Here is a 15,392-nt window from a genome sequence, read left to right on the forward strand (position 1 = left end):
TATTCCGAGAAATAGACTTTTTACATAAATAAGGCCGTTATTTTTCTCCTCTGAATTGTTTTACATTGTCATTTCGGGGCCTTTTATAGCTGACTATGCGGTATGGGCTTTGCTCATTGTTGAAGGCCTTACGGTGACCTATAGTTTTTAAATTTCTGTGTCATTTTGGTCTCTTGAGGAGAGTTGTATCATTGGCAATCATACCACAACTTCTTTTTATATTTTTATATTACCAAAGCTAAACATAAAACAGGGGGTTGAGTACTTTAGTATCAGAGTACAGTATGGGATTCATTTCACTGAACTAGCATACATAATAGTGATCAAGTGGTCACCTGAAGCCTGCCTCCATTTGCAGAATTTTATAACTGTGTTAAAGAATCATTGGTGGTAGTGGGCTGTTGTTTGCTCTTTGGTCAGGTTGCTGTGTATTTGACACATTCCCTGTTTACATTCTCTACCCATTGGTGACCTTTGGCTGTTGTCTGATCTATGGTCGAGTTGTTGTCGCTTTGACACATTCACCATTTCCTTTCTCAATTTTATCCACTATATCTGTTGAATACATTCATAACTTTTCATTTTTATAAATTGGTTTAGCTTTATTGTTGTGATATTACTCCTGAAGACTATATTTTACTTCCATACTTCTTTTTCTTAATGTCAGACACCAACAGCACAGACTTGACATTAAAACAGCAATTCTAAATATATCAAAATGAAAAAAAAAGCATTTTTATTAAAAAAACTCAACTACAGGTACTTTCAGGATAAAAAAGGAGAAGTTTAATTAAAATAAATAATAGCCTTCTACACTTTCTATAAACAAAAGCAATGGAATAGAAACATCTTTAATGTTTGTGAACAAAACAGCCTTCAAAACAGATATTTTCTACAATTCTCTTAGATAGGATTACTACAAAAAAGTGTAGGGTTCGATTATATGGCTTCTATTTCTATAGCTAGCTTTCAAACACATATGAAAAGGCAATTATCAAAATGTATAATTGCTATAAACAATGAATGGATAGAAAACAAAAGCTTTCTTTATAAATTATGAAGAAGCTTGCCTTTTATGGCTTCAAAATGGGTAAATTTCACTTTTAAACTGGCTGTTATACAAATATGTATCAACATAAAGTATTTAGTTTGTTGCTCCCAACACTATTTTTTTGTTTCCTTTTCTATTTCTTCTTCTTTTGCAACATTTAAATAGTTGGTGTTTTTTTTTTAAGAATGGGGAGCTCATTATATAGAACAGTCAAATCATAAACATTTGATTTTTAGTTGAGATTTTCAGCCTTTTAATCAAACGATGCCTTGAGATGGACAATACAAGAATACGGTAGTTATAACATTTTCTATCTAGGTTTTAATCTTATTGTTGAAAAAGCAATGGTTTATACAAATATATATAAATATACAAACAAGAACTTATAAATAAAAAGAATATATTTGTACTAGTAATATATGGTTGAGGTATGGAAAAAAAAAGATGTTTTAATGCTTTCTATTTTCCCTGAATGTTTTCCTGTCATTTCTGAAAAAAATAATTCTAAATGCTTTAAGCTCAAAGTCATTTCCTGCCAAATCTGAAATGAAAAAAGTTTAATTTCTGCAATATTCAGTGTTTCTACCAATTCTGGAACAGCAGTTTTCTTTTTCCACGAAGACTAGTAAAAATGTATGCAGCCAACCTTTAATTTTGATTTAAAGCTCCATTATTTGTGGCCTTTTTTCAACTGGAAGTAAGAAACAAACCATTTAACCAATACACCTACATTCCATAAAAATATCTAAAATGTTATACTGGAACATTGTGTTATGGATGATTTATTCTTTTTAGAAAGGATGATATCTGTACATACACAGTTTTGTAATAAATGCCCTTTATTCACTGGAATATAGCATACTAAAATGGTACACATGTAAATATAAAGAGGTTACAAAATAAATACAAAGTGTGTAAAAATAGATCATATCTGTGCTTTCAAGTGGGCTCATTATTTTTACAGCATTGGTTTTTTTTTAATTATGCAGGTCCATTTGTAAGAGGTTATTAATAAATAATATTTTTGATGACTATGGGCAGTGATCAGAATGAGTATTTTTTCAACAAAATGCATGTGCATACTGTATAGTTGATCATGTATTTAATGCTATGCATAAAAGTCTTTCAAATAAGTTTAATAATGCTGTTAACTGGTTTTTTTTAATGAGAAGCCTATTTTGTCAAAACTTAAATGGATAAGCAAAAATCTAACATTTTGCATGAAATAAATAATATTTAAATGCAGAGATTTGGGACAGAGATTCTACTAAAAGTCTTGAATAGTCAGACATGCTGTTATATTGGTTGGTGAACTAGACATCTATCAATTTTCAAGATGTTTTTGTTTTATGGGACAATGTTCTACAAAAAAGACTTCTACAATATTCTTCTATTTAAATTTTATATACCGGTAGTCCTGAATTTATAAATCCATCAAATTTCATGATTGTCATTTTGTTTAATTTTGATTATACATATTATAAACTTTTTCAGACATAATAGACATTGGAAACAATTAACAAAAATATAATTTGAAGGATAAAATTGTCTCTGATACATATGGCAACATATCTAATGATAATGTTTGATGCAAAATTCACATAATCATTGTCAGAGTGTAATAGCACATAATAACATTGTAAAAATGTAACATAAACACTGAAAACTATAAATATTGATCTGGTGGAAAATTTAGTATTCCACTAGGGAAACTTTTTAGCATTCAAATTTGGGAACTATAAAAAATTATATACAATATGGATATAATTGTTGGTTAAACAATACAAGTGAAAACATTCACACCACAAACTGAACTTATATTTAATGGAAAGGTAATGTTAAAAGCTTGAAACAAGTGTACAAAAGGACACATCTCAAAAAAGTACAACTGCAATTGACAAATTGAGTCATAAATTGCCATATTGATCACCTGTAAATGAATGAAATAAATATCTTAAACTGAGACTTTCAGAATTATGGAGATAATCATGTTGTTAGTTATTCATCTATTAGTTATGAAAAGAATCAACCAGTTAACCATTAAATACCTGTCTGGCACTAATATAATTTGGATATATTATGCACTACATACATGCTTCCTTAACAAAATTAAACAGGAATGTACATTTCTTAGTAACAAAAATTTGTAAGGGTTCCGCGGAACCCAGTGTCTCGCCTATTTTTTCTGTAAATCGCAGGCTCAAAAACGATGAGGAAAAAAATCAATAAAAATATTCCTCTTGTTTCTATTTTATGATTGTAAGAAAATCTAAGTCCATTTAAAAGTAAATTACAGAAAAAAACAGAGTAATCTTTTTACAAACTTTACTTTTGGATACAATCTTATGATCATAAATAATCTTCTGTCCAAGTTTGGTACAAACCCATGATAGTTTAAGAAAGTTATTAAAATTTTAAAAACTTTAACCACAGAGTGAATGTAATGGTTCCCCGCAGAAAAACTAAGTCCATTTAAAAGTAAAATATGGAAAAAATGGATTTATTTATTTACAAAATTTACTTCTGGATACTTTCTTATGATCATAAACAAGCTTCTGTCCAAGTTTGCTACAAACCCAGGATAGTTTAAGAAAGTTATTAAAATTCTAAAAACTTTAACCACAGAGTGAATGTTTTGTTTCCCCGCAGAAAAAACTAAGTCCATTTATAGTAAAATACGGAAAAAATCCAATTTTATTTTCTGGATACTTTCTTATGATCATAAACAAGTTTGAGAAAGTTATTAAAATTTCAAAAACTTTAACCACAGAGTGAATATTTGTTGACGCCGCCGACGCCGACGGAATGTAGGATCGCTTAGTCTCACTTTTTCGACTAAAGTCGAAGGCTCGACAAAAATCACAATAATTGAGAAAAATGTTTGTTAATGATATTCCAAAGTTTCTAAGATAACAGTCCACACCATTCATATTTACACATCTTAGGAGTAAAATTTATATCACTTATACATCTAGAAATATTTGTATTCCAAACAAGTTGTCAAGTTTTCATATTAGATTGGGCCTAGATCCAAATATTTATGGTAGTAAAATTGATATATTTCTTAAAGTCAACATGTAATTTAATATTTCAAGAAACAACTAAGACCCTGAACAAGCCATTGTTTATACTTGACAAAAATGAACACTAAGACAATTTGTACCAGTATTGTTGGGCAAAAAAAGCCATCATATATGAGCTTTCAAAAGAGATGACTTGTTTTTATACACAATCATAACCTTTTTCTCTAGTCTATTATCACATTCACCATAACAACAAAAACAATAAAGGACATTTCATTCTTCAAAAATGGCAACAATTTCTTGAAAACCTGAGACAAACCATTGGTTAACATTAAAATGCAAATAAAGAAGGAAAACACTGCGTAGTAAAAAACATATACATGATCACAAAGACTAAAGTATACTAAATTTATAAAATATGAAATTCTATTTCAACCACTAAGCTAATAAATATATGATATGAAGTATCAGGAAACAATATCACTTATTTCAGAAAACAAACAAAAAATAACTTGATAAGCATTTCTTTACTTAATCTTTGGTCCCTTATGACGAGGTAGAAATATTCTTATAATTGAAATTACTTTGAAAAGAAAGCTATTGTCTCCCCTACTGTTTTTTAAATTATCAAAAATTGAAGGAAAAAAAACAATTTTAAACTTTATTAGATGCAGATGCAAAGCTATATTATTTAGAATTTGAAAATTCATTCAAGTCATTAATAGAAAAAAACAAGTATTTCAAAACAATTACGGATTACATGATTTGTAGAAAGGGAAGTAACAATATAACAAAATAAACTTCATCAACCATTGGTAAGGAATTTCAGTCCATATCATGTTGGCACGTCATAAAAGTCATACATTTTTTTTCATAAATAACAAAACACAAATGGGTTAAAACATAAAAAATAAGTTAAGACATTTTCAAAAATATATAAAAAAAATAAATAATTTAAATAAAAAATTTCAATTTGTTTGCTTAATTTTTATGGCATGTATGTATATCGAACTAAATATAATTCTTTTTCTGAAGTTTAATTTTTTTCCCAGTTTTTTTTAATAGGAAACATCATTCATTATCTTCCAAAAACTGTAGCCAGATAGCAAACAATACAATATACTGCAACTCACATCATAGCAATATAAAAAGCTCATACAATATAATGGTAAGCTTTATAAGGATATTGGTATATATGTTACAAAAAATATATTGGTAAATAGTATTATGCTATGAATAAAAAAAGATACATTAATTAAAAGAAAAGAACATTAAACATTACTGGTAATTTCATTTGTAAACAACATGGCAATATGATCTTAAAACAGTATCTGGAATTATTGAGGAAGCTGAGATTTGTAAAATGATATGTTTCACATTGAATTATACTAGAGATAATTATATTTTGCCCTAATGGCTTTGGAAGAGAAAAAACAGGGTTTGCCTTATCTACCTCTAATATAATAATTTTATTTTCAGATTTTTTTCCAGTTTTAATCTGATAAGCTTTCTTCATCATCCATTATTTGTGTAAGCTGGTGAGGTGTGTTTGCATACAGATGAGGTACAGTACTATCTGATCTCTGTAGTCTCTTCCTCCTTTCTTCAGCCTGTTTGAAGTCTCTGGAGCGACTGGCCATCACCTCTGCTTCCTCTGGTAATCTGTCCTCATGTCGAACTGTTGACTCATGAGGCATCTATAGAAGATACATAAAAAATAAAATAAAGGACTCTTAAAAAAAATGTTGTGTTTTTACGTTTAAGGATGTTCGCTGCTCAGTTTCAAAATAAATAACTTTTCATAAAACTAGTGTATATTGATAGAAGATGAATTTAGGAATAAAAAAAGCAAAAAAAATATAGGGGTCCATGTGCTTGTTTTCGAGATATTAGCCATTCAAATTTTGGCGGGAAAATTATCTCTCTGGAATCCGCTTGTATTACGCTTCACTTAAACAACCGGTATGGCCCGATTTTAGGGCAAAATTTTGCCCTGGAGATTTTAACGAGATTTCACGTTACTATGTTACATAGCAACGTCACTGTACAACATCCGGAATATTAGCGAAAATGTAAACAAAACAGACGATAGTATTTTTTAAGAAATAACAAGAATTGTAAGAAATTAAGAATCAGACAAGAAGAGAAAATCAGTAATATACATTGTAAAGATAGAAGCAGAAGACATTATTACATGTAAACCTTATAAATCAACTTTAATATATATACACGCAACATTTAGTAATGCCGGGCAATGGAGAAAATGTAAACAAACAGACGACACGATTTTTTCGATAAATACTGCTAATATTGCAAATAAAGAAATTCAGACCACAGAAAAATAATGAACTGACACTGAAACAGTAGAAATTACTGATGCATACTATGTTTAACTCTAATTATGTCATGAAATATCATAAACGTACTTTGTCTTCAATACAATGTAAATGCCGTCACCACGAAAAACAAACCTGAACATATGCGTGGTTTGTAAAATACAAAAAGAGAAAAAAATTGAATGGAGATTGATAGACTCAAGTCATGGACAAAAGAAAAGAATTGCTCAACTTTTATTAAAATATGGAGAAATTGATGTGGTTGACGGTGCCATATGCAGACCATGTGAGCGAAAGTTGTCAAGTCTTGACAATAGTGTCAGAGAATTCAAATTTAAATGTAATCAAAATTTTCATTTGATATCACCCAAACGTTGTTTTACAGATGAAAATACAAACCCTGCCAAAAAACTTAGTAACAATGGAGAAAATGTTGAAAATCCTACACCTTCATCACCCAAATCAACACACATGTCAACTTCCAGTAATATTTCAACACCACAAAATTTTAACACTGTGAGAAAACAGCTCGGGGACATATCAAATATTACATGCACGCCAATCAGACCTAAGCATCATGATACACTTAACGATTCTGGGATATCACTGTCTACACCTGAAATTGAAATTGAAACAAATAGTCTTGCTCTTAATAGGAAAAACAAATCAAATAGTACAGTTACATGTAGTAAAGAATTATTTAAGGATACACCTATAAATGTTGAATGTCATGATCACATCTATAGTGCTGTTAGTACACCCAGGAAGAGATCAAAAATTAAGACTACAAAAGAAACTTTACCCAAAGAAGAAGAGACATTAGCAGTGAAAAGTTTGAAAAAAATAATAGTCAAACAACAACAATATGATAATTTATCACCAGTAGAATTAGCTGAAATCGTGTCAGTTCTGCCGCTGGGATCCAGATCTGCACTTATTCAAACTCTTTTAAAGTATGATTCCTTCAAACATCTTATAACTGATGAACTGATGAAAATATTATCCAATCAGCATGATATTTTAAAAAACAGAAAAAGAGGCAAGCTTAGTGTATTGAATGGGAAATCATTTGAGGATATGATAAATTTTAATTGGAGTCCAATTGTAGAAGAACTATGTGATGAATTCCCAGTTTTATGTCGCACAATATTGAGTTTTATGCTACCAGATAACTTGACAGAAAAAACAAAGTCTGATCGCATTACATCAATGGTCCCGAGGATAGGGTTTATTTATTCTTTGCTAGCACAGAGTCGCAACCAAGAATTGAGCAAGGTTCAGCACATGATCAATACAATTTTGTTTGACAACTTGTGTGATCAAAAGGTAAATTGAAGTTAACATATATAATTCAGTGTTCTCCCTAGGGCCTGTTAGCATCATGGTGATGCTATATTTCTAAATGTGATGCTATCTGAAGTGAATTTCTTATAGATTGTGTTATAGATGTGATGCTTTAATTTCTAGAAGAAAGATGGTATTTTAATTTTTCCTGTTTACCAGGATGCTAAATGAAATATCTGGGGAGAACACTGTATATAAAATTAAATGTACCTGCTTTGAGTCTCTTTTTAAACCAACTAATTTGTTTTCTTTAAATATTTTACTCAAATTTGTATAAGAGTTATCTCCCATTCAATATAAAAAAATTAAAGATGCAAAATCACTACCTAGCTTATTTTTCCTCCAAATTTAATGAATCATTGATAACTAAATTAACAGTGATATAATGACCAATCAAACATACTATGTTGATATAAGCATCCATAAAAACGCACTTCAATTCATTCTACAATGTTGGTTAAAAGCTCATTAGAGCTTATGTTTGTCTATGTTTTATATACCATGCCGACTCTAAATAAAGCTTATTTATTTACAACTATGAGAAAATTCATACCATAAGGCATTCATAGACATAAAAACCAAATAACAATTGCAGAAAAATCTAAATAAGAATACCATCATATCATGATTTATGTTAAAAAAAAATGATAAACAACAACTAACTTCCATAATAAAGCCACAAATGATTCTAAGCATCTTTAAATGTAATCAAACACACACATGTAATTACAGTGAAGCAACTTCAGGTTTACTATTGACCTTATTGTCTAACTATACCAATTCTTGATGTTAAAATATCAAGAAAAGGTACATTTCCCTATGTGACTATTCGAAAAATGACAATGGACGTGGTTATACATGTATAAGCAGACATCTTGTGAATTGAAAAGTAACTTTTAAGCAATTTATTCATTTTCTTGAAGAGACTAAAATTATTGAAATTTCAATTTTTACAGGTATTTGATCGTCTACATTCAATTGGGGCATGCATGAGTTATGGACATAGTCTTACCATATTAGACAAGTATGGAGGTCACTTTAATTCTGCAGTAATAGATGCCTTAAAATCAGGAAAAAGAATTAGACTTGTAGGGGATAATATTAACTGGATGACAAATGTGCACGATGAAAGAAAAGACAACCATGCACATATGCATCATGCATTTGGATCTGCATGCATCATTCAGAACACATCATTTGATTTGCTTTCCAGCATTAAGCCTCAGGTATGTTACAAATTACCTTTGATTGAGTTTTTTTATACATATTTTAAAGTGTTTAGCTGTAAGAAAAATTTCTGGTAAATGTTGCTCTTCAGCTTTAGTAACACTACATGTATGAAATATGGATATACAAATATTTAGATATTTGTATATAAAAAGAAAAAAAAGAAAGTAAATTAAAATTAAATAACTGTCGTGGTAGCCATTTAAAAGCCACCTGATGAGTTCCCTTGGCAGGGACGAAACAGTTTTTATCTTTCACTTGAATATTATTTTATCAATTATAGACTTTTGACGAGAATCAGTATCATATAACAGGTCCTATAACGTATTGACTGAGTAAAAGTCAACTTCTGCTTTTAACATAAATTCCTGATATCTCCTTCTGATAAATTTGCAATCTTCTTTTTTTGTAAATATATAGTCTAATATGATTTTTAATAAAATAAAAATAGAAATTTATGCATAAAATAAGACTAGAACACTTTCATTATTTCATTACTGACAGTTATTGAACAGGTAGCAGTTTTCATTGTACAGCTCATTTCCTAATGTTTGTAGTATAAAACTTTGGTTGACTTGTTTGTTTCTGTATAAACGTTTACATATGCTTTGTGTTTAACATTGACATACCAAAACTCTTAAACCGTATAGGTGACTCCAACAAAAATCAAACTTGATCTACTTTTTTTGGTAATAAGCATTATGCATAAGTTTCATAACATTTGGTTGAGGTACAACAGAAACAAAAAATTCAGCAATTTTTCCATTTGTAAAGGGGCATAACTCTGGAACAGTAAAAGTGACACCACCAAAATTCAAACTTGATCTGTGTTTTTTGGTAATAAGCATTGTGCATAAAGTTTATAACATTCAATTGAGGCAAAGGTAGAGACAAAGGGTGACATACTTATGCACAGATGGACAAGGGTAAACTTAATGCCCCGCCCCCTCCACTGTTGGGGGGAGGGGCATAAAAATAAAATATTTTTTTCCACTGTAAGAAAATAAAATTGAGAATGGAAATGAGGAATGTGTCAAAGAGACGACAACCCGACCATAGAGCAGACAACAGCCAAAGGCCACAAATGGATCATCAATGCAGCGAGAAAGCATTTATCTTAAATTCTTTGTTTGAATTTTTCATGAATTTTGCAAGGAAAATATCAACTCTTTGTGATTTTCTATTTTCTATTTTTTCATTTGTAAGAAAATCTGAATAAATATAATTCACCAGTAAATAATTGACAGTACACATATTACATACCAACATAGCTGGTGACCTAAATACATAGGAAAATGGATAATGAAGCAGATTGAGGAAAGAAGCAGCATACAGATCAGCATATCTCATCACTTGGTTACCAAAAAACGTCTGTCGAGAACCTAGAAAATAAACATTAAAAATATGAATTGTACATTTTAAAGAAATGAACAAGCACTGTACAAGGTTTAATGTTAAGGTACAATAAATGTGCAATATCATGGTATTTTGGAAGTTTTTATGTCAAACTTTGTTGTGTTGAACAAAAGTGAGAAAAAACAAAAAAATATTTATCTCTTATCATTGTTAAAATATCATTTAAGAACAAGAATGTGTCCTCAGTACACGAATGCCCCACTCGCACTATCATTTTCTATGTTTAGTTGACCATGACATTGGGATAAAAACTCTAATTTGGCATTAAAGTTAAAAAGATCATATCATAGGGAACATGTGTACTAAGTTTGAAGTTGATTGGACTTCAACTTCATCAAAAACTACCTTGACCAAAGACTTTAACCTGAAGCGGGACAGACGGACAAACGAACGGACAGACAGACGGACGAACGGACAAACGAATGGACGGACGAACAGACGCACAGACCAGAAAACATAATGCCCCTCTACTATCGTAGGTGGGGCATAAACATTTGTAAATAAATGCACATTTGTATTCTTTTGTTTTACCTTGAAACTTTTGGAGGAGTTAGACAGACAAAGCATGTACCCTATGCATAATTACCGCCAAAATGACGCTTGATGTCCGAACATTCTATTAAATTTAAAGAAAATTAATTTCCTGACTACATGCAGAACCTCTCTTTGTGGTCTTTTTAAGCACCTTGCTTAATTCAAAATTGTAGCTCTAAATTGAAGGAGTTACCTGAGCAAAACATATACCCAATGTACCGGTAATACAATATGCCCCTTGTTGCAGCAGAAATCTCAATTGAATGTATAATCATAAAGTTATATGTGACAGAGACTACACAGCATGGCTTGTGCTCTACATACTTACCACTTCTAAAGAGACTTCCAAGCATGCCATAGGCCATGTCCATGTGATGAGTTACATCCTAGAAAGTATGATTAAAAAAATTAATGATTCAAACAGTATTAGTACTTGTGTTATGCTTATAAATAAACTGTAATGCATATAAAAGTAATGTCACAAAAGCAAAGAAATCAACTTGCATGAGTTTTTATCTGCCCATGTTACTGTATAGTTTGTTCTTAACTTTGATTAAAAATAATATGTAAACAAGATTTTTTAAATGGTCTTCAATTTTACTGACTAAATTTATTTCATAGTTTACGCAGAGCTCAGCAGGTGGTGTTTGCAACCCCTTCAACCACTACTGTGATCACCACTGGCATGTTGAAGACAAGGATACAGTTTTTCCAACCAATATATTGTCCCCTTTGTTTACAAAATACCTTTAGTCAGTAATTGGAAAATACTCTACTGACCTTCTACAAGAAGAATGAATGACATTTGCTGTAGAACTATTTAGTAAGTCTAAAATAAAATCAGGATACACATATTTTATATTGACCTTCAGTTGTTCTTACTCCTATATTTTTTACAGATAAAAAAAATGTAAATAGAGACCAAAAATTCCAAATGACTCTACTGTTGATAAAGGCCTTACCCTAATGGCCTTCTGGATATTACTAATGTCAGGCTTTTTATTGGAACTGCTATCTAAATTTCTGAAATGTAAAATATATAATATTTATGATGTACAATGTTATTCAAAATAACTAAATAGCAGTCTAAAGCTCCTATATTTACCAAAGATTTGACTGCTTTTAAAATGAACAAAATCAAAAGAACCTGAAATAACATTTTTCCTTTCTTCCACAGTTTACCATGTATATTATAAGCATGATCAACACCTTTGTTAATATTTGATATAAATTAGAAATTTCACTGTACTGCATTACCAGCCTTTTACTTTCAAAATGAAATCTATATTAGCAAGATAAGACATACCTATATATTTCCCCTATATTAGCATCAAAGTCTTCTAACTGTGTAAAGTAGTCCTGTTTTTCTGTCCATACTCTCAGTTCATGTGCTAATTCTGGTACAATAAGGAATGTTCTCCAACCTCTCATCTTCTTGGATTTCAAAATGTCCCCAAATATATGGTCTCCTATATAAAGTACTTCCTTGTCTAAAACTCCCATGATATCAGAAAACACATCAACAGAACCTAAAAACGAACATAAACTTGAAATTTAAAACAAACTAAAAATGCCTGCAACACAAAAAACAACACAGGTTTGCCAACAACAACTGTATCAATTTGATCCCTTTGCTCCAAAGCAACTTAGAAGTCTTTTGTGGATTGAGAAGAGACACATATTTCTTAAGTGCAAAGGAGTAGGTCCGGTAAGGACCGATTTTGGCCTCAAATTTCAGTTTCATCTGACGAAAGATTTTGACCACTTTTTATAAACAGTTAAGTGTCTATTTCATATGAATCAATTAATTTATGTGAAAGATTTTAACTTACTTATCATAAAAAACGATCCGAATCAAGCTCAAATATGAAAAATCTACCAAATATGCGAAAAAATGTCACTTTTCATATGTTTTTTGTCAAAAACGAAAGTGGCCGCATCCGAGTTCATCCTCAATCTTTATATATGTTATGTATTATCATCAAATACAACTTCCATTTCAATACTTTGGATGAACACGAATGCGGCCACTTTCGTTTAACACTGAAACAGTCTAAAATTTAACTAAAATGCTTGAATTGTGAAGATTTCAGTAATTTAGCATGATTTATTGGTGCTAGTACCCAATATATGTGCATTGTAATGTAAAAAACAGCCCATATTTATGTAGCAGAACCATTCTACTGTCCAATAAATAACTTAAAGTTTACATCTTAACACTTTTGTAAAACTGCCATATTTTGGGCCCGAAAAGGGGTCTTACTGGACCTACTCATTTGAAAGGCAAGGTAGATAAAAAAAATTGTAAAATAAAAATCAACATTCTAAAGGTCATTTCTTAAAATGCTACATGAACTATTGCTGCTAATAAAAAAAATAAAATATATTTTGCAATATAAACTACCAAAACCCAAAGCATGGACTTATTTTAATTCATTATACAGGTCAATTACAATACACTTCAGTTAGAACTAGATGCATTACTTAAGTTTTGCTGTGTTTTGTAGTAGATACATATCAATAAAAGAGAATATTACCTCCAGAATAGATTTTTCCAGATTTAATTGGTCCTGTATGTGAACCTATCTGTAATTTTCCTGTGTCCTGAAATACAAGTTTGAATTAATGTTACTGTTATCATATACAATTATATGAATAAGTTTTGTGGTTGGGTGAAAAAAATGTGTTTTCAAAACTGTGTTTAATTTCTTTAAAATATAGAAGATTCAGCTACTTGCATGTCAATTACATAGTGAAACAAAAGACATACAAAAAATAAATGAAATAATACATTTATCTTACTCTAACAACTTCACGTAGAATAGTTCCTCCTTCAAAGAATAAAGGTTTTCTAGCATCTACCACAATGTAGTCAAAATAGTCAGTCCAATCTCTCTGAAATAAACAAAAACAAAAATATATTAAACAATAGGCTTCTTAGAGCCTGAATTGCTCACAGGTCAGAAATACATTTGTTTTGCTGACAATTTCTACTGGGTTTAGAAGTTCCATGTATTTATTACAATGTATAAGAATTAAAATATTTTACACAATAGGGATAAACTGTTATGGAGAATTAGAACTTTGCAACCATTAAATTCATTCCCTTGAATAAGTTAGAAATGAAATGTAATGAAGCTGCTTCCTAATACAAATTCTTAGTCTTACCTTTTCATCATAATCAAGAAGATATTTCATTACTTTCTGAAATAAAAATATAATTTTATATATTGTACCTTTAATATAATATTAAATATGACACAGCTGATGCCCAAACTTGCATATCATGCTATAAAGGGACATAACTTAACTGTTGACAGAATAGAAATATTGTATTGCTGCAGATTCGTTGGTGGAACTTTTTTCCCCTATTGCCTAATGATTTTCAATCATCTCCAAAAAGACAATTTTCTAATAATGTGATGTCATCAGGCATGACTGCCTTTCTTGTGACATCACAAAACAAAGGCAAGAAAATTTGACATAATTGACTTTTGACTAATAAAGAGCAGTGATCAAATTAACAACACATTGATAAATGAAGAATTGAAATATAAAGTACAACACTTTTAAAGAAAATAATAGTGTTGTCAAATCGTACACTTTTGTCTAACCGGTTACTCGGATAATCGTTCGACCGATTAACCGGTTAACCGGTAATTTAAGTTGGTGTTTGAAAGCCTTATCAATAGAACCCTACACATAGATATAAGATGTGGTATGAGTGTCAATTTGACAACCTTTCATCCAAGTCATAAATAAGCTTTGAGAATTGAAGTTTTTCCTTTAGCATTTCAAGGCTTGTCTGTGAGGATTCCTGGCGGGGTTTGACTAATAATCAAATACACCGTATCAACTATAGCGTTTGTACCAACTCCCAGTTTAAAATTAAAAAAAAATCTTAATCTCGTAGAATTGAATATGTCATATGTCTGAAACCTATTAATCTTTCCTTTTCTCTTGTTGTTTCCGAAAATAATGGGATGTGTTGCAATTTGAAATGATTAATTATAAAAAAGAAGATTTGGTATGATTGCCAATGAGACAATTCTTCACAAAAGATCAAAATGACACAGAAATTAACAACTATAGGTCATTGTACGACCTGTTTCTTCACTGTGTTTGCTTTTTTCTTTAAGCATGTTACTCGTACTTTCACGTATACATTGAGTACATTCACATTGGTTTGCATTTCACAATTTTTGAATTTAAAGTAAGACTAACCCTTGCACTACGGAGGTTGCACATTTAAATGTAGGTTTACACAATATTAGATCAAAAACAAAATAATAAAGTAATTAGCAAAATTAAATCTCACTACTGATTTAAAGTTACTGTTATAAAAACATGTTTACTAATTATGTGTCTTAAAGGAGCACTAGCTACGATATATATAAAAAAATCAATTAATGATTAATCTAAAATAAAGTATGATTTTTTTTAGATTAATCATTAATTGAA

At 30.2% G+C, this 15,392-nt stretch overlaps 2 protein-coding genes across 5 annotated transcripts in view; one reads left to right on the forward strand and one right to left on the reverse strand.

The window, feature by feature from the left end:
- Nucleotides 1–3,805: 3,805 nt before the first annotated feature.
- The window catches only part of LOC134716091 (cytosolic purine 5'-nucleotidase-like), an 84,170-nt gene continuing 72,583 nt past the window's right edge, over nt 3,806–15,392 (reverse strand). For all 4 annotated transcript variants that reach the window (XM_063578856.1, XM_063578854.1, XM_063578853.1 and 1 more), the window contains exons 11-18: nt 14,100–14,135; nt 13,734–13,826; nt 13,469–13,535; nt 12,238–12,460; nt 11,894–11,954; nt 11,260–11,317; nt 10,245–10,363; nt 3,806–5,771 (exon numbers count right to left, since the gene is read on the reverse strand). In XM_063578856.1, coding sequence (XP_063434926.1) covers nt 5,568–5,771; nt 10,245–10,363; nt 11,260–11,317; nt 11,894–11,954; nt 12,238–12,460; nt 13,469–13,535; nt 13,734–13,826; nt 14,100–14,135 — 861 coding nt within the window. In that variant the 3' untranslated portion in view covers nt 3,806–5,567. The remainder of the gene's footprint in view (nt 5,772–10,244; nt 10,364–11,259; nt 11,318–11,893; nt 11,955–12,237; nt 12,461–13,468; nt 13,536–13,733; nt 13,827–14,099; nt 14,136–15,392) is intronic.
- On the forward strand, nt 6,131–9,312 carry LOC134714352 (uncharacterized). Its single transcript, XM_063575592.1, has 3 exons — nt 6,131–7,736; nt 8,711–8,980; nt 9,265–9,312. The coding sequence occupies exons 1-3, from the start codon at nt 6,522–6,524 to the stop codon at nt 9,310–9,312; spliced, it is 1,533 nt and encodes a 510-aa protein (XP_063431662.1). The 5' UTR covers nt 6,131–6,521.

Source organism: Mytilus trossulus, chromosome 4 (genome assembly GCF_036588685.1).
Source record: "Mytilus trossulus isolate FHL-02 chromosome 4, PNRI_Mtr1.1.1.hap1, whole genome shotgun sequence".
NCBI classification, from domain to species: Eukaryota; Metazoa; Mollusca; class Bivalvia; order Mytilida; family Mytilidae; genus Mytilus; species Mytilus trossulus.